The sequence below is a fragment of the Peromyscus eremicus genome, chromosome 16_21 (assembly GCF_949786415.1).
Source record: "Peromyscus eremicus chromosome 16_21, PerEre_H2_v1, whole genome shotgun sequence".
Lineage (NCBI taxonomy): Eukaryota > Metazoa > Chordata > Mammalia > Rodentia > Cricetidae > Peromyscus > Peromyscus eremicus.
In genome coordinates this window covers 2,838,623-2,858,603 of record NC_081432.1, presented here as the reverse complement: position 1 = coordinate 2,858,603, position 19,981 = coordinate 2,838,623, and the positions used below count along the sequence as shown (strand labels likewise).

Sequence of the window (19,981 nt, the reverse complement as noted above, 5' to 3'; positions counted from 1 at the left end):
ATAAAGAGTGACTATCAGAACAGAGTAAATTAATGTTGGGGTTCCTATACTGAACTGTCACTCAAAGTACATTCTTAATCTAAGTCTTTGTGTTTATATTAATATGATGTGTAATAGTTATGCAAATGAGGTGCATATTTCACAAATAGTATGATTGGGTTTGTATACTGAAATTCACATTTTATGTTTAGTGTATCTTCTTAAATATTTTATATGCATCCATGAGCAAGACTTCTTCTGTCCTTTCTTAGCATAAAGTAGGAGGGGGATAAGTAACAGAGGAATTTCCTCAGCAAATGGGGAAGTCACTATAGGAGCCACAGGGACAGGACTCCCACAGGCTCAGTTGTCCTAAGGCAGAGTGATAGTTCAAGGCTGACCAGCCTCAGAAGAGGTGGCTCAGCATGGTGTCCATTCAGGTGCTTTGGATGCAAACCGACCAAAACTTTACAACCCTGAGCTGAAGCCCTCTGCTTAACAAAGGAAACTGGAAACTTCAGAAAGACCTTCATACTGAACCTCTGTCCACCAACTGATGATGCTGGCCCCCTCTGCTGCTGATTGGCTCTTCAGCCCTGAAGGTACCCAGCCCAGCACCAATGGGTGGAGTCAATCACAGTCCTCAGTCAGCCAGGCTGGCCTGCTTCTCTAGCCACCATCCTCTCCTCTCCTCCAGCATGGTGTGTCTGTGGCTCCCCAGAGGCCCCTGTGTGGCAGCTGTGGTCCTGACGCTGATGGTGCTGAGCGGTACTGTGGCTTTGGTCAGGGACCCCCGACGTAAGTGCACACCTCAGGGGCTGAGCTGCTGTGGGCGGGCAAGGCAGGGAGTTAGCTTAATTTGATCTACACTAGGTCTTTTAAAACTTGCCATTTCTTCTTTGACCACTTCTTTTAATCACACGAATCTTAAATTATTTCCGTATGAAAGGATCTTGCTCTTTTGAGACCTGTGAATGGCATCACACATGGGTCCTGTCCCCATCCTTCCTCATGACACTCCTCCAGCCTGACATCATATTTCCTAGGGTCTAGAAAAGATGAAGAAATCAGAGTGTTAAAATGATGACCTGTCCAGAACCTCTCTAAAGTATTAAGATAGAAACAAGGGAATATTTCTCTAAGATTTTATGAGCAATTAAGAATTGGGAGGCTCTATCCTAGAAGACTGTGTTGTGCCCTCACTGGGATCTGTAGCATTAGTATATCTGGCTAATATCCCAGGAGGGGTCAAGGGCATCCTCTCTTCTCCCTGAACCCCAGTCAGTGTTCATGAGCCCTGCACCCCTGTGGTGGGGGTACTGTCATAGGAAGTAGTCAGTGCTCCCTCTCTACTGTGGGAGGGACTCTGGAACCGACCCTGGAACTTAATGCTTGAGTCGTCCCCTGACAAGGAGCATCCACAGTGTGCTCTTCAGTGTCTTGAAGACTTAACGGTTCCTCTGACAACCCAGCACAGTATAATGTCCTCTGTAGCTCAAAACCAGCCCACACCATTTCTCCAGCACCAGCCGCCTTCCTGCCTGAGTGTAAAGCAGAGGATTCAACTGGTTTTAGATATCAAATTCTATTTTCATATATCAACAGTGGTCAGAATCAACAATTTCATACGGTTCAATCTGTGCACCCTGAGCAAGGGTGTGGACAGCGTGAAGGCTGCTAACATCTCCCAAGTTAGAAGCCAATCAGCAAATAAAGGCCACTGGTCTGCCAGGGTTTCCCCAAATCTTGTAGATTCCTTCATCTTGCTGTCTGTTCTCAATCATCCATGTTGAGTTGTTGGTATTTACAATTCCTCTCTGGCCTTTCCCAGTGCCATGATGCAAAACCAAAGATGTAAATATGAATATATATGTATTATGTATGTACACATGCGTGCGTGCGCGTGCACATGCGCTCGTGTGTGTGTGTGTGTGTGTGTGTGTGTGTGTGTGTGTGTGTAAGCTGATTTCTGTAGTTCTAAAGTTTAGGAAATACAGTATTCAAGGGCTCACAGCTACTGTGTGTATGTTTGCTACATGATCCCATGCAGGGAAGCAGGACACAAAAATGGGGGTGGGGAGAGAGAGAGAGAGAGAGAGAGGGGGGGGGGGGAGGGAGAGGGAGCTGCTTTCACAGGCCACATTGACAGTAATGATCCAAATCCCACGATGAAGTCCTTACCCCTTTCATTACGATAAGTCCCCATGACATAGTCACTTGTTAAATGTTCTACTTCTCGTCTCTGTTGCAAGGGGACGGTGTTTCCAACACTAGAGGACATTCATACACCAGAGCACCAGGACTCCAAACCCGAGTCCTTCTTTCCTGCAGAATATGAGGGAGTGGTCCCTTGGGGTATCAGGAGTCTCCCCCATGGCTTATCTGGCCCTAGCCCACCAAGCAGCTTCCCTGTTTAGTCCAGTGGTCAACCTCTCACATGGATATACTTGGCTTTGTCTCATGGGGACTCTGTGGTGGCCTTAGTCCTGTGGTCCCCAGGTGGCGCCTGGGTGAGGTCTCTGTGGTGGCCCAGCCCTTGCAACAAAACCTGGGTCATGCTTCACGTGAATCTGGATGGAAACCCCCACAGCCGACAGCCCTTGCCCTCAATGCACCTGCAGCGTTAGCAGCACATTGATGCCTCCACAGTTAGCAGCTGTGGCCTCTGGACTGGCTGTTAAGCCACCCTGGGCCTCCTTGTGCTGTGGACTGGGAGGGCAGGGGTCCTTGTGCTGGGAGAAAGTGAAGCATCATCAAGTGTGTCCCTTCCTCATCAGTCAGGGTTTCTAAGTAAAACACGAGGCGAGAAGCTCAGTCTGAAAACCTGAATTCAGACAGCAAACAAGTGCTCAGCTGGGCACCCCATTTCCTTATTTGCTGTGTCCTGCACCCTTGTGCAGGGCAAACGGCTGCAGAAGGCGGAGAGAATGAGAGCACGCTCATGCCACCAACCACAGGATGACAGAGAACAGCAATTGCATGCACATGCGTTTTAACTCTCTCTCCTTCAGGAAGGCCCTCGGGGACTGGTGGATAGTAAGATCAGCTTTGTCTGCTCTGGAATTCACTCCTCGGTGTCAGCATTCCTTCTGGGCAAAGAGAGTTTTGTGGTGCAGGTCTCTACTGATGGTCTGGCTCACAACAGTCTGTAACTCCAGATCCAGGAGACCGAACACCCTATCCTGGCTTCTGTGGGCATTGCACACAAGTAGTGCACATGCGGACAAGCAGCACGCCGCACACATGCACATGGATAAAAATAAGCACGTACTATTCGGAAGAAAACAAGCTTATCTGAGGGCCAGAGAGATGGGTCAGTGGGTCAAAGGGCTTGCCATCAAGCCTGACAGCCTGAGTCAGAACTCTGACCCCGCGCGGTGAAAGCAGAGAACTGAAGTTGCCTGACTTCCACACATGTACCATAGCACACACACACACACACACACACACACACACACACTAAATAAGATTCAATAAAAAACAAACAGAAAATTTATTAAAATATGTTATCAGTGTATCTTTCTGGGCTACATTGTGTTGATATGACATATAAATATTTCAGATCTATTTTTATTACTTTTAATTATGTGTGTGTGTTTGTGTGTGCACACATGTGTGTGTACACATGTGTGAAGGTGCCCACAGAGTTTAGAAGAGGACATTGGATCCCCTGGAGCTGGATTTACAGGCAGTTATGAGCCACCTGATGTAGGTTTGGGGAACCAAACCTAGGTCCTCTGTAACAGCAGCGCGTGATCTTAACTACTGAGCTGTCTCTCAGCTCCTGACGTACCAGTGTATGCACAGTGGCTGGTAATCGTGCTAAGCATCCCATCTTCCCAAGCGCCAGCCATTTACATGTTGAATTCCTTACTCTTCTAGCCATGTGGATGTGCACTGTGGATTTGCTTTAACGCCGCAATAACCCCACAGCGCTGTAGAAAAGCAGGAACGACCTCTGACCTCCTTTTGTCCCCTTTCAACTTTGTCACCTGCCTTCCTCTGCCGTCCCCAGGCTCCGGTGACCACGGATTGGGATCCTAATTAGTCTTATCAGTAAAAACCAGGAGTCAGATATCGGGGTGAAAGCTGAAAGATCAGAGAAGCAAAGGAGCACTGACTAGAGACTTCTTACCTCTACGAATCCTCAGACCAAAAGGGGGGCAAGATCCTGTCTCCATCCACCTTATAGTCCTGTCTCCACCTCCCGAGTGCTGGAACTAAAGGTGTGTGCCACCACTGCCTGGCCTCTGTGGTTAACTAGTGGCTAGCTCTGCACTCTGATCCCCAGGCAAGCTTTATTTGTTAGAACACAAACAAAATATCCCACAACAGAGCCCCCCACTCCCCACTTTGTTCCTCATCCAGGTTGACTTTTCAGTTCACAGGTGAGTGGGAACATGTCCCATTTGTCTTTCTGAGTCTGGCTCATTTCATTTAGCATAATAGCTTCCTGTTGTATCCAGGTTGCTCCAAGTGACGGGACCTCATTCCCTTCACAACTAAGTAGGATCCCACTGTGTACTCACACTTCCTTTATCCATCCATCCATGGGTAAGCGTCTCGGCTGACTGCACACTTCACTATGGGGAGTAGCACTGCAGTGAACAGACTCAGATTTCTTTTGTGCACAAAGATTTCGTCTTTGGGTTAATATTCACAAGTATTTAGTTTTATGAGGAATCTCCAGTGTTCACTGTGATGTCTGTATTAATATTCATCTCTGACAGTGTGGGATTTTTCCCTTTCTCTCCGTCCTCACCAGCGCCTGTTAATTTTTGCTGAGCCATCCTACCTGCTGGGACAATATTCCACTGTGGTTCTGGTTTGCACTTCCTTCGTGGTTGGTGAGACTATTCCTCGAATGCTTTTTGGCCATTTGCACCCTATGTCTTGTTCTGAGACGTGTCTTTTTAGCTCCCTTCCCTGTGTTTTAATTGGCTTATTTGGTTTTCTGATGCTCACGTTTAAAAAGATTGTTTTATGGGCAGTGGTGGGACACACCTTTAATCCCAGTACACCAGAGGCAGAGGCAGATTGATCTCTGTGGTTCAAGGACAACCTGGTCTATAAATCGACCTCCAGGTTAGCCAGAGCTACACAGAGAAACCCTATCTTGAAAAAAAATTGTTTCATGTATATGGGAGGTTTCACTGCATGTGTGTGTGTGCACCATGAGAATGCAGTTCCCACAGAGCTAGATAACGGCATCAAATCCCCAAGAACTGGAGTTACAGACAGGTGTGGGCCACCGTGTGGTTGCTGGGAATCAAACCCAGGTCCTTGGTAAGAGCAGTGAAAGTTCCTAACCAATGAGCCACCTCTCCAGCCCTGGTCTTTAAAGGTCTCTTTCAACAAGTTCATTATTGCTGCAGAACGTGCTGCTGTCTTTTGTGTGCGGCAACTTCACTGAATTTATCAGTGAACAGCTTTTTGGTGGCTTGTTTAGGTTTTTCTGTGTATTAAAATCATGGTGCTTGCAAACATGGATAACTCCCTTCCGATTTGGATATTTCTGATTTTTATTGTTTAATAGCCCTTGCAAAGGCTTCCAGTAATGCAGTGAGTGTGGATGGCCTATGTCTTACCAGATCCAGGAGGAAATGGCATTAGCTCCTCCCACTCTGAAATTGACTGTGATATATATAGTCATTATCATTTTGATGTGTGTTCCTTCTACACCTAACTTTTTTTGAGTTTTGCTTATCCTAAACAGAATGAATTTTATCAAACACTTTCCTTATGTCTACTGATAACTAATGACATGTTGTTTTAAACCTTCATTCACATTGATGTATTATTTCACACTTATTTATTTACATTTATCAGACCATCCTTGCATCTGGAAGATGAATCATACTTGGACATGGCCTATGGATTTTTGATGTGCTGTTGAATTTGATTTGCTAGAGTTTTATTGGCACCTTTGTTTATAAAGGCTATGGCTGGTTTATTTTTTGCTGGATCTCTGAGGAAGGGTTGACAAAGAGCTATCCATTTCAGATTTTAGATGAGTGTAACTACAATGGAATTAATTCTTAAAATGTCCCATGAAATCTGGCAGCACCATCAAGACCTAGAGTCTCCTTTCTGATCGGCCTGTTTTGCTTTTATGTCTCTTCCTGATTCCATTACTGTGGGCTGTGCTTGTTCAGGGACTTATCCCTCTGCTCCAGGCTTGCCCGATGTTTAACACAGACTCCTCAAGGCAGTGTCTCTCAAGCCTTGTATTTCCCAGCTAACGGATAACATCCTTTCTTAATCTCTAATTGTATTGCCTTGGGATTTCTCTTTTTTGTTTCTTGGACAGAATAGCTAATGGTTTGTCAGTTTTGATAATCCCTTTAACAGCTCTTGGCTTCACCAATTCCTGTGCCACATATTTTTGTTTTACGTTATTAATTTATGATCTGTATCAAGTCTGGGTTACTAGAAGAGGCAGACAGGCCGAAGAGGAAAACAGGTCATGAACACGGTCGCAGAAATGCTACACTTGATTATCGATGTCTGTATGAAGTCCACCACTTTGTACAATAAGCACACTCTGGTGTATAACTCTAAAAAAACAAAAAAAAAACCACCCAAACTTCCCATCCTAACAGCTTTTGCTGATACCCACAGATAATATGTTGTGTGGGTTATCTTTGCTTCTTTCTGGAAAGTTCTTTATTTTCCTTCTTAGTTTCTTCAATTATGTGTCGGCCTTTTAGGGGCATGTTGTATAATCCATCCCTGTTTGTATTGTTTCCACTTTACTAATTGTTTTTTAATTGTAGTTTTACTTTATTATGGTCTGGGACGATGCATGAGCTGATTTTGATGCAAAATTTATTGAGCCTTAATTTACAGTTCAACATGTGCTCTGTCCTGAGGAATGTGCACGCTGCTAGGACAGCTGTGTGCTCTGCTGCCGTTGGATGGGATGTTCTGTGACTGTACCTTAGGCCCATTTGCTGTGTCTTGTAGTTTAACTCAGCAGTTTCCTTGATGATTCTCTGGTCATTGAGAATAGGGTATTGACAACCCTATTTATTACTGTATTAGAGTCTATTTCTCTCTTTAGACCTATTAATAATTGATTTATATACTGTGGTGTTCCCATGTCAGGTGCATGATGTATGTCTATTTGTAACTATGTAGTCATTTTGTTAAGTTTATCATTGTATCAATATGCAGCCGCCTTCTTTGTCTCTTTCACTCTTTAAAGTGTAAAGTCTGCTTAACCTGGTAGAAGTATTGTTACTTTGTTTCACTTTTAGTTCCTGTTTGTGTGATGTATCTTTCCCCAGCCTTCATTTCTAGCCTCTATATGTGTTCATGAATGTGATGAGTTTCTTGTAAACAGTATGTATATTTTTTCATCCTTTCATCCAGTTTGTATCAGTTGATTGGTGAATTTAATTCATTTGTATTCAAGGTTATTTTTTATTATATTTTCCTTCCTTCCTTCCTTCCTTCCTTCCTTCCTTCCTTCCTTCTTCTCCTCTCCTCTTTCTTTTTTTTTTTGCATGCCACAGCACATATGGAGGTCAGAGGACAACTTGCAGGGTAAATTCTCCCCTTTCACCATGTGGGAACTGGGGATTAAAGTCAGGTCATCAGGCTTGCCAGCAAGTGCTGTTACTCACTATTACTTGATGTTACTCACTGTTACTCTGTTACTGAGGCACCTTCCCCACCCAATACTTCTCATCATGAGGTATGAATTCCCTCTGCAATTTTCATTGTGTTATTTGTGTTTTCTATTTCTGTTTCTTTCCAGCTCTCTCTTAGTTTTGTAGCTGTGATTTTCTCTCATTCATAGCTTTTATTCTCTTTCATGTACATGTCCTACTTGATTGTATGTATTCACATGTCTCCATTGTAGATGAATTTCTAAAGTCTTATTGAATAAGAAACACAGCCAAATACAGAGGTACAAGCCATAGAGATCAGAGCAATAGCCGCTAACTAACCTTAGCTCACCACCTTGCCATAGCTTCTCAAGAGAATCAGCCTCTTCCTGTCTACCCTGTGCCTTTATTGCCTTCCTGTTCTGCCCTCTCATTGGCTCTTAGCCCAGCCACATCACTTCCTCATCACTGCCTGTCTGTACAGACCTCCAGGTCTCTCTGGTTGGTACTGGGATTAAAGGAGTGTGTCACCACGCTGACCTCTGTTTATGGCTCGCTATGGCCTCTGATCTCCAGGCAAACTTTATTAACACACAAATAAAATATCACCACACTTCATAATGTCAGTTATCACCCTTTTGTTTCTAATGTCAGACTCACTCTAGTATTTCTTATAAAGTTGGTCCAGCAATAGTAAACTCCCTCAGTTTCTAATTATTTGAGAAATAGTTTATTCTCCTTCATAGTTCAAGGACAGTTTTTATGTGTGTAATAGTCTTAGACTACAGAAAGTTTTTTCCCTTCAATATTTTTTCCTATTCTCTTCAGGCCTATAAGGTTTCTTCTAAGACGTCTGATATAAATCTAATGGGCACTCACTTTATGTAAACTGGTATTTGTCTGTTGTTTTAGGATTAGTTCTCTTTGTCTGTCTCTGTGTGTGTCTCTCTGTCTCTGTCTCTTTCTCTGATTTGGTCTCTGTCTCCATCTCCCCTACCACCACTGTGTGTGTGTGTGTGTGTGTGTGTGTGTGTGTGTGTGTGTGTGTTCTTTGTCCCACCGTATTCCCTCCTCCTGGTGACTCAGCCCCATCTTTGAGAATGCTGTAGTATATGTTTTCGGTACTTCCAACAATCTTATTTGAGTGTGATATGCCTTGGTGAAAAATTACTTTGGTGAGAGCTAGTTGGGATTCTTTGAGCTTCTTGTATTTGAATGTATCTTGTAATTGTGTCATAATTTGAATTCTTCAGACATTTCATACACTTCTTCAAATTAATGTCTGCTTATGGAGAATTGTGATTTTAGAGGTGCTGCATTTCCTTTAATGGTTCTTGTGCTCTCTCTCTCTCTCTCTCTCTCTCTCTCTCTCTCTCTCTCTCTCATGCATTTGCAACTAGTGTAACATTTGCTTCTTCCAGTGTTATTGGATTTTGTAATAAACAATTTTTCTCATTTAGATAGGTGTGGTAGTTTGGATGTAATTGGCCCCCATAAACTCATAGGAAGTGGCACTATTAGGATGTGTGGCTTTGTTGGAGGAAGTGTGTCACTGTGGGGGTGGGCTTTGAGGTCTCCTATGCTCAAGCCACACTCAGTGAGGCAGAACACTTCCCATTGCCTGTCGGTCAAGATGTAGGATTCTCAGCTCCAGCGCCATGTCTGCTTGCATACTACTATGTCCCATCATGATGATAATGAACTGAACCTCTGAACTGCAAATCACCCAATTAAATGTTTTTCTTTATAAGAATTGCCATGGTCATGGTGTCTCTTCACAGCAATAGAAACCCTAACTAAGACAATAGACTATAGAAAGTCAGTGGATTGGATGTTTGGAATTTGGTTATGGTAGAACTCAAAAGTGTACTTGGTGTGATTTCTTCATCTTTGGTTAAACATCATCTGCATGCACTGTGATGGCTAATTTCATGTCAACTTGACACAGGCTAGAGTCATCTGAGAGGAGGAAACCTCAACTGAGAAAATGCCTCCATAAAACTGGACTGTAGGCAAGTCTGTAGAGTATTTCCTTAATTAGTGATTGATGGGAAGGGCCCAGCCCATTGTGAGTGGTGCCATCCCTGGGCTGGTGGTCCTGGGTTCTATAAGAAAGCAGACTGAGCAAGCCATGAGGAGCAAGTCAGTAAGCAGCTCCCCTCCATGGCCTCTGCATCAGCTCCTGCCTCCTGGTTCCTGCCCTGCTTGAGTTCCTGTCCTGACTTCCTGCAGAGATGAACAGTGATGTGGAAGCCAAAGAAACCCTTTCCTTCCCAGGTTGCTTTGGTCATGGTTTTCTATCACAGTAATAGAAACCTTCAGTGGTTCATAAAGGTTTGCAACTTTACAGCAGATGTTGGAATCCACTGGTGTGTGTCTGAGTCTACTCAGGAGTCCAGCCCTGACGGCAGTGTTGGTGTAGGACATGAAGAACACTGACTTGAAGTCTCTCAGCACAAGTACAAGCAACACAAAGGGATGTGACACCAGCAGTCCTACCCTCAAGACATAGCAGACCCCTGAGGACTCTCAGGATGGATGTAGGAGACAAATAGGTTGAGTGGTTATAGCTGTAGAGCTATGAATGGTATTTCCCTCAGTCTGAGAACTGAACATAGTTGGTCTCATGATTCTGGGGACTGTGGCATCAGTAATCACAGGCTCAAGGCTGTGGAACACAGAGCGGGACTTCGTGCCTTGTTCTGTGGCTGCAGTTGCTTCTGAGGTCTGTGGCACTCTTAGCAACACTGGTGGACTTATCTACTCAGATGGTCTCTGTAGGTCTGAAGGGACAAGCAAACTGTTATCAGGAATTTGGGCACCAGAAGCTGTGATCTAGTGTCCTCAGGTGTGGAGACCTTTCCTGAGTTACCTAGGCCATAGGAAGACAATGTTTAGGCTTGTGGCATGGTTATCCACACTCCAGAGGTAGAAAAAAATGCAGTACTGCAGAGACTTGGGCTTTTCTACTATCCTGGAACTGTAGGATATGGGTATAAATGTCTGTGGAAGCTGGGCAGTGGTATTGTACGCCTTTAAACACAGCACTCAGGAGGCAGAAAGGCCAGCCTGGTCTACAGAGCAAGTACAACCAGGACTACACAGAGAAACCCTGTTTCAAAAAAACAAGAACAAAAGAAAGAAAGAAAGAAAGAAAGAAAGAAAGAAAGAAAGAAAGAAAGAAAGAAAGAAAGAAGAAAGAAAGAAAGAAAGAAAGAAAGAAAGAAAGAAAGAAAGGAAGGAAGGAAGAAAGAGAATGTCTGTGGATTGCCTAGGGAGCCTGTGGTGACCCATGGAAAGCTGTGGTAAGGACAGGGCTCGTGGCACTGTCAGCTACAGGACATGGATGAGTCTGTCCTTGGGCCTTGGGACAACTTGAATGATGCCAAGGGTTTCTGTAGCAGAGGCCACATTCCCAAGGCTGATTAAGACTGGATGAATCTGAGATTAGGCTGCTGGGAGTCACATGCCTGCAACTGTAGGAGGAAACAGGGATTCGCCAGCTCTTGCTGGACACCTGGGAATAGTCAGCACTTTGTACCAGCTGCCACACCCCAGATGTTGTGGGATGGAGAGGAGGCCTTTCCTGGCCCTGAAAGAGAAAGTAGGATGGGATGTGAGTTTGTTACCAAGGCAGCAACTGGTCCTGTGGGATGCTGAAGGGGTTACTACAGGTGAGGTGCATACCAACCCAGGGCTTCTGCTGGCCAGGATAGGGGGGAGCTGGCTGTCAGCCTCTGAAAGACATCTTCTAGCAGTGACTGGGCACTAGCATGCTCCTCTCTCCTGCTCCTCCCTCCTGCTCCTCCCTCCTGCTCCTCCCTCCTGCTCCTCTCTCCTGCTCCTCCTCCTATTTCCTCCCTCCTGCTCCTCCCTCCTGCTCCTGCCTCCTGCTCCTCTCTCCTGCTCCTCCCTCCTGCTCCTCTCTCCTGCTCCTGTCTCAGGCTCCCATCTCATGCTTCTGTCTGGTGCTCCCCCCTTGTGCTCCCACCCCTGTGCCTTCCCCACCATGACCAACTGTATCTTTTATCCTTTCAAGTCATAAGTCAAAACAAAATAAAAATTAAAAATAAACTAAGGACTCCACTAGGTTGTTTCAAACCAGATACTTAGTTACAGCAGCAAGAAGCAGCTAATACCCACCTCCAAACAAGGACCTGAGGCTGACATTTGTTCTTTTTCTCTAGTAAGATTGAACTCGTGGCCTCGGGGTGCTGGTAAGTTCTCTGCCACTGGGATACACCATCCTTATATTTTTATTTTATTTTTTTTTATGTTTTGAAACAGAGTATTGCAAAGTTGTTATGGCTGGCACCAAACTCATCACATCACATCCATGGCAGTGTGAGAAAGAGTTAGGCAGGGATGGGAAATCTGGCAGTGATGTCATGGTGTATTACAACCTACACACCATCATGAGATGCCATCCTCCTGTCTCAGCCTCCCAAGCAGCTAAGAATAAAGTGGCACCACCATGCTGGTTGTGATTGACTTTGTTATTTTGTTTTTGTTTTTTTCTCCTGAGTTACCATGGCAACTCTCTGTTTTGTTGGAGTACCCATCACTGATTGGCTGATGTTCAGAGTTCTCCCTTTGTCTTCCCGGTTCCTCTCTGAGCTAGAATCAAGCCCGGTGTTCCGCCATCTTGGCTGGTATCTCCCCAGGGAGTTTTACATGAGGTGTGTAGGTTGTAATACACCATGACATCACTGCCAGATTTCCCATCCCTGCCTAACTCTTTCTCACACTGCCATGGACGTGCAACGTGGAGAAGCCATTTGACTCCACTGTGCGTTTGTTATGAGTGAGTGGTGGTACTCGCTGCACGGGGGTGTTTGGGCAGCAGGAACACTGCCCGCCCGTCACACTGCGTTCACCTCTGTGCCAGCTGGTACCATCCCACCAACAACAGCAGATCCACCGCGACCTCCAACAGTTTCCTTTTGCTCAGGAAGTCACGTCTTCGAAGCGATTGGGATCCCATGACCCCTGCAGCCTGATCGCTGAGCACCTCTGACCCTCACGTTCTCAGCCCCATGTCCTCAGTTTCCTTGAAATTCATCAACTCTTTATGAATTTTCACAAGGGTGTTTGTCGCCACACCCGCTTCCTTCCCCTTATCCACCCTCATTCTTCTAGCTGACATCAACTTACCCTTCTGAGAAGCCGCTCCTTAGTGTCCTGTGCGCGTCTCTAGCGTCTGCCCCATTATCCTCTGTTAATAGACGCGCCTCTGTTTGGATTCCCTCGTCCTTGGATAATTTCATCCCTTACTTCCACAATTTCAAGCTCCAAGAGTGGAAAGGAGAGATTGAATTTCTCTCTTAGGGTTCCCAGGGGCAGCAAGGCCTGACACAGGATCAGCACACAGGGGTGTTTTATACACTGACTGTTCTAGATGGGTGCTGTTTAAGGTGAGGGTGAAGACCTGGGCATGAGAAGAGGCAGCAGGTAGTGGATGGAGCAGGATCAGAAGGGTTTCCCTGTCCTGCATGGTTAGTTTTAACTGTCAACTTGACACAACTGAAATCAAATCACCTGGGAAGAGCGTCTTAGTAAGGAATTATCTATATCAGGATGGCCTGTGGGCATGTCTGTAGGGGACTGTCTTGATTGTTAGTTGATGTGGGTAGACTCAGCCCACTGTGGGTGGCTTCATTCCCTAGGCAGGGTCCTTGAAGGGTATAAAAGAGGAGGAAGCTAGATGAGAGACGTGAGGATCCATGTGTTTATTCTCTCTCTGCTCCTGACTGTGGACATGATGCTGTACGTTCTTGTGTTGAGTTGCTGGCAGTCATAGACTGTACTCTGAAATTATCATACAAAGCCCTTGCTCCCCTAAGTTGTCTTTGTCAGGATATTTCATCACAGTAACAAAACTCAACTGTTTCCCCCTGCCTCAGGTGATCAAGATGGACTTATGGTGTGGGTAGTCAGGGATTAGAGGACACAGGAGGTGAATTCCTTGCAGGTGTCATAGTTCCCTTCGCTGACCCCCAGTTTGGGGCATTCTGAGTCTCCTCCCAGACAGCCTGTGATGGAGTGTGTTCCTGTCCCCACAGCACGTTTTCTGCTGCAGCTGAAGGCTGAGTGCCGTTACCTCGACGGGAGGGAGCGTGTGAGGACTGTGACCAGATTCATCTATAACCAGGAAGAGTTTGCCCACTTTGACAGTGACGTTGGGAAGTTCTTGGCAGTGACTGAGCTGGGGAGGCCCATAGCTGAGGACTTGAATAGCCAGAAGGACGTCCTGGACAACTATCGGGCCTCAGTGGACAGGTGCAGAAATAACTATGCACTTGTTGAGTGGTTCCTGTTGAAGTTAAAAGGTAAACATTGGGCTGGAGGTGCATAGGTGTGTGTGTGTGTGTGTGTGTGTGTGTGTGTGTGTGTGTGTGAAACTCTGAGGCACTTGTGATCTTCTTGAGGCTTCTTGTTGGTCAAAAGGTCCTCCAGGGGAAGCAGAGAGCTCAGTGGTTCAGAGCAAGTACTGTTCTTACAGTTCTCAGTACCCACATTTGCGGCTCACAGAAGCCTGCAACTCCAGCCCCAGGGGATCCTAGTCCCTCTACTGGCTCCCATGAGTGTTGCACACACACACGTGAAAATGCACACAAACATGTGCACTTGTGCACATAATTACAAATAAAAACAAAATCTTTTTTAAAGTTCCTCCTTTTTGTTTGTTTTCTTTCTTAGCATATGTATTTTACATCATTGAAATGGTTAGACAGTCTGAAAAGATAGCTCAGTGGTTAAGAGCGCTTGATGCTCTTCCAGAGGAACCAAGTTCAGTTTCCAGCACCCACACTAGGTAGCTCACTCACAAATGCCTGTGACTCCAGCTTCAGGGCTTACACCCTCTTCTGGCCTCCACAAGCACTGGCACACATGTCACACACACACACACACACACACACACACACAAATAAATGAAAATAAATCTTTTTAAAAATGATTGGGAAGTTGGCTTTTAAGGCATAAGTTTGTTCTTAATGTACTGTGTTGCTGTTTTATATAGTACTGCTAATAATGAAGTGGTGGCAGATTCCTTCTTCAGGTGAGGTGGTTTAGCACACACTCTCTGTTAGACTGTTGTTTTCTGTGCTGCCAAATAGTTCAGAAAAAAACAAATAGACACAAGTGTGCAAGAGAGAAAGATTCATGGCAGGTAGCAGTGATGGGAAAATAGTGGGATGGGGATGAACAGAATGTATTATGTACCTGTGTGAAATTGTGTAAGAACAAGTTTAACGAATCACGTAAAACATGTAACTACACTTATAAAAAAGAATGCCTCTCTTTCATTTGTAATGCCCATTTCTTTCAATTCTGTGTTTCTATAACTTGGTTCACATTGGGGGGGGGGGTCCATTCCTGTTCTAAGTGTGATGATTTGAAAGAAAATGACCCCCAAAGGGAGTGGCACTATTAGGAGGTGTGACCTTGTTGGAGGAAGTGTGTCACTGTGGGGTGGGCTTTGAGGTCTCTTTTGCTCAAGCTTCACTCAGTGCCACAACACTTCCTGTTGCCTGTAAGATGTAGGACTCTCAGCTACTTCTCCAGCACCATGTCTGCCTGCACACCACCATGTCCCACCATGGTGATAATGGACTGAACCTCTGAACTGTAAGTGAGCCACTCCAATTAAATGTTTTACTTTATAAGAGTTGCCATGGCCACTGTGTCTCTTCATAGCAATAGAGACCCTAACTAAAACATTAAGCGTCACCCATTGTCCGCTACCCTGAATTCCAGTGTTTTCCTCAGTGATTTCCAGAATCTCCCATCTACATTTTAACCAGGCCTGATGCTGCTTAGCTTCTTGAACATATCTTATTTTATTTTTAATTACACACATATGTGTATGTGCATGTGAGTGCAGTGCTCACAGAGGCCAGAAGAGGGCGCTGGATCCCCTAGAGCTGGAGTTACAAGTGGTTGTAAGTCCCCAGAAAGGAACTTGGGTCCTCTGCAAGAGCAGCAAGTACTTTTAACTGCTGAGTCACCTCCCCAGACCCCTTGCTTAGTTTCTGAGATGAGATCGGGCCTATTCAGGGCTGTGTGGCCATAGACTGTTTATGAAATTTCTCTGCTGACACTTCACTGACATTTGCTTTGGTAACTTTCCCAGTTTAGGGCTTACATTTTTATTTTTCATTGCTTTCTTTGAAGAAATTTTTATTCATGAGAATTTCTGAAAAAATATTAGTGTGTGCCAATCAGTCCTAGAAGTGTCATTTCTCAGGACTGAGAGGAAACATTTCCCCAGGTTCCTCCTTTAAAATAAATGCCGGATAGGGCTGGAGAGATGGCTCAGAGGTTAAGAGCACTGACTGCTCTTCCAGAGGTCCTGAGTTCAATTCCCAGCAACCACATGGTGGCTCACAACCATCTGTAATGAGATTTGGTGCCCTCTTCTGGCCTACAGGGATACACGCTGTATACATAATAAATAAATAAATCTTTAAAAAAAAAAAAAAAAAAAGAACGTGGCCTCAAACACATTGCTGTCACTTAGATTTAGCCGGGCGGTGGTGGCACACGCCTTTAATCCCAGCACTCGGGAGGCAGAGCCAGGCGGATCTCTGTGAGTTCGAGGCCAGCCTGGGCTACCAAGTGAGTCCCAGGAAAGGCACAAAGCTACATAGAGAAACCCTGTCTCGAAAAACCAAAAATAAATAAATAAATAAATAAATAAATAAATAAATAAATAAATAAATAAATAAATAAATGCCGGATAGAGGCTGGTGTATGAAGGACTGTCCCAAGACCAAGCCCCGGTGACAGTGAGCCCCAGACCCTGGCTGGGCCTCAAGTGTCAGCTCAGAAAGAGACACAGTTGTACAATGACAGCAATTCTGATTTCAGATACGTTTGTTTTGCAAAGGAGAGTGTCACATAGTGTGTCTGTGTGTTTATGTGTATGTGAGAGAGACAGAGACAGAGACTGAGAGACAGAGACAGAGACAGACAGACAGAGACAGGCAGGCAGAGAGAGAAGAGAATGCCGTCTCACGTGTGTGGAGATCACAAGCTTGCAGGACTGAGTCTCTCCTTCCTCCACGTGGGTCCTGGGAGTCAGAAATTCTCATGAATAAAAATTTCTTCAAAGAAAGCAATGAAAAATAAAAATGTAAACCCTAAACTGGGGAAATTACCAAAGCAAATGTCAATGAAGTGTTAGCAGAGAAATTTCATAAACAGTCTATGGCCACACAGCCCTGAAATAGGCCCGATCTCAGGTCATCGGTCTTGGCAGCAATCACTTTTACCTGATGAGCTATCTCGCTGGCCCTAAATGTAATGACTTTTTAGAATTTTATTTCATCACAACCCCAGAGAATCACCTCTCTCTGCTCCTGTTTCCCAGGGTAGAATCATTCCTGAGCTATTTGGGGGTGTACGTGCATTGAGGTGCTGTGTCCACAATCCAGCCACACTGCTTTCAGTTGAAAAACTGAAAAGATTTCCGTTCAATAATGAATTATTTTTTCAAGCTATAAAATAAAACCTTAAGAGTTCCTCAGAGCCAACGGGTCCTGCGATCAGGATTAACGTTAGGAATAAACCAGGAAGGTCTGGGAGGCCTGCCTGGACTTCATCTAGGTGGATGGAGGAAGACAGACAGACAGACAACCTGGGAGGACACTCCGCCCTCATGACTTATTCTCACTTCCCTTTCTCCTCTAGTTGAGCCCCAGGTGACTGTGTACCCGACAAAGACGCGGCCCCTGGACCACCACAACCTCCTGGTCTGCTCTGTGAGCGGCTTCTACCCCGGAAACATTGAAGTCAGATGGTTCCGGAACGGCCAGGAGGAGAAGACTGGGGTTGCGTCCACAGGCCTGATCCGAAATGGAGACTGGACCTTCCAGACCCTGGTGATGCTGGAGATGGTTCCTCAGAGTGGAGAGGTTTACACCTGCCAGGTGGAGCACCCCAGCCTGACCCGCCCTGCCACAGAGGAGTGGAGTGAGTGGGAAGCTCCTGACCCTGAGAATCCCTGCCCATGGGGAAGGGGGTGTGGTTTACCCGAGCCTATCAGCTCTCTGACCCTGAGAATCCCCGCCCACCAGGTAGGGGGCGTGGCTTATTCCACAGGGAATGATGCATAAACTTTCCAAGTTACTGGCCTTTATTCCTCACCCAGTTCAATGTCTACATCCACTATACTGCTGATTAAGAAGGGAGCCATGTGGAAATGTTCCCAAACAGAAAGTCATTGAAAAATAAAATAATTAGAAAGATTAGGTGAAAGTTCCTAGCGCCTTCTGCCAAACGTGTCAATGAAGACAGATATCTCCAGCACAGCACACAGCAGGAGCGAGGTTCTCTGGTAAGAAAGTGTACCTCTAAGGTTTAGGCCATGACCCCAGAAAGGAACTGAAATTAGATACACCTCCTCAGGACAGCAGCTTTAAGAGTAAAGTGGAGCTGCTGGCCCAGGCTTTACTGGCCATCCTACTCCCAGCACTCGGGAGGCAGAGGCAGGCACATTTCCGAGTTCAAGGCCAGCCTGGGCTGCAGAGCAAATTCCAGGGGGGCCAGGGCTACACAGAGAAACCCTGTCCTGAGAATATCAACAACACAGTCAGTGGATGATGAATTTCACCAACTTCAGTTCTCTATGGTGCAGAGGACTCTTAAGTGAGATGTATGTCCTCCACAACAGGCTGTTTTCTCCAGAGCTACAGGTGATATTGGACCAAGTTACTCATGAACCCCAGGCAGCTGCCCCAGTTCATGTCATCCCACAAGTGCAAGAGAAGGTGGGCTCCACACCTGAAGATGTTTGATGTGCAGATGAGTCCAGCAGGGGACCAAGTGCAGATGAATCCGTAGCAGGATAGAGACAAAGGCCGCTCTGGGTCTGGGTCACGATGTCCTTGGTTCCTCTTGGTCTGGTTCCATTCTGACCCTGTGTCTGTGGCTGGTGCCCTCAGAAAATGCCTGTGGGCACCACAGCTGGCTTCTCGGTCTGATACGCTCCTTCTCTGTTGGTTGCAGAGACCACTCGTGGGCACCACATTGTTGGCCAGCATGGGTAATATGCTACCCAGCCACCGGCTGCGGCCGCTGTGCTAACAGAAATGATGTCACGAGTTCCATTGTGAGGGCTAGTGTAGATTATAAAGCAACAGCAGCTATCTGCCTTCCCATCCGTGGCTGCAGCTGCAGTCTTCCACGTAGGCGGCTTTGTGTGACTCTGGAATGTCGTTCCAGGACTGGCCAGTTCTGGCTCCCCTAGTGCTCCGACCATCAGGGCCCCAATGAGGGGTGCTGAATTTGAGATAAAACCCACACCTGGCTTCCCTCCTCAGGGGCTCAGTCCACGTCTGCACAGAGCAAGACGCTGAGTGGAGTTGCAGTCGGCGTGCTGGGTCTGCTGTCTCTTGCAGGGGGGCTGTTCATCTACTTCAGGAACTGACAGGTAAGGAGCCTGGTGGTGGTCAATAGTCTCCATAGCATTTCAGGGGAGAGTCGTGACTTTGCGGAGGTTAGTTATCAGGGAGTCAGTAGAACCTCTGTGAAGATGGCCATTCCCCTAGGTGACCTCAAACTCTAAGCAGCTTCTGAACTCAACAGTCTACAGCTGCTAGAGTGCAACCTGAGGAACAGTGACTTACAGGTAAGAGAAAGATTAACCAGCCTGGAAGAACAGGTTGAGAAACGCAGAGAAGGAAGAGATACTGGGCACTGCCAGGGTCCAGCCAGGAGGTTCGCACTGAGCCTTGTTCCTGCACTTACTGAAGGCCTGTGCTCTGAAGCAGCATTGACTTGGGGCTTGAGAAGTTCCTCTGCTCACGTCATGCTGTCAGGAGAGGCCTGGGGTGGTGAGAGAAGCCACTGCAGGGTCAGGTCTGGAAAGGCCACTGTCCCCTGTGCTCTGCAGGACTCCTGAGCTGAGGAGAAGTGACAAGGCTGGAGGAAGGAGCTCCCCTGTCTCCATGGCATGAAAACGTGTCCTGTCTGGTTCGCATTCCTCCATTGACAGTGCTACCCAGGACCTGGCTCCTCCTGACCCTGGACCCTGCAGACCTGTGCTCCCTAATGGCCTGCTCAGCCCCTGCCTGGGCCTGCAGCCCCAGGACAGAAGGCCTCTCCTCTTCCCTGTCCTGCCCCCGTGGATTCCCTTGCCCTTTGTCTGGTGCATCTGAGCCTATCCTGTGACACTATCCCTTATCACGTTTTTCCTCAAATAAGCATGCAGTTTTAAGGACAAGATGTAGAAAACAGAAAGGAAAGATTATATCACCACAACATAGCTTTCATTTAGTTACAAGAATGTGAGGTAATGCACATGCTGAATTCTGAATTCAGACATTCCGAGTGTGTGTGTAAATCAAACACGATGTTCTACATTGTAATTATATATATATATATAT

General features: G+C 46.1%; 1 protein-coding gene across 1 annotated transcript; it reads left to right on the top strand.

The window, feature by feature from the left end:
• The first annotated feature begins 677 nt into the window (after nucleotides 1–677).
• LOC131926397 (H-2 class II histocompatibility antigen, E-D beta chain-like) lies at nucleotides 678–19,891 on the top strand. The gene is made up of 5 exons (XM_059281788.1): nucleotides 678–777; nucleotides 13,655–13,921; nucleotides 17,286–17,567; nucleotides 18,917–19,026; nucleotides 19,489–19,891. Exons 1-4 carry the CDS (start codon nucleotides 678–680, stop codon nucleotides 19,021–19,023), a joined length of 756 nt encoding a protein of 251 aa, XP_059137771.1. The 3' UTR covers nucleotides 19,024–19,026; nucleotides 19,489–19,891.
• Nucleotides 19,892–19,981: the final 90 nt, after the last annotated feature.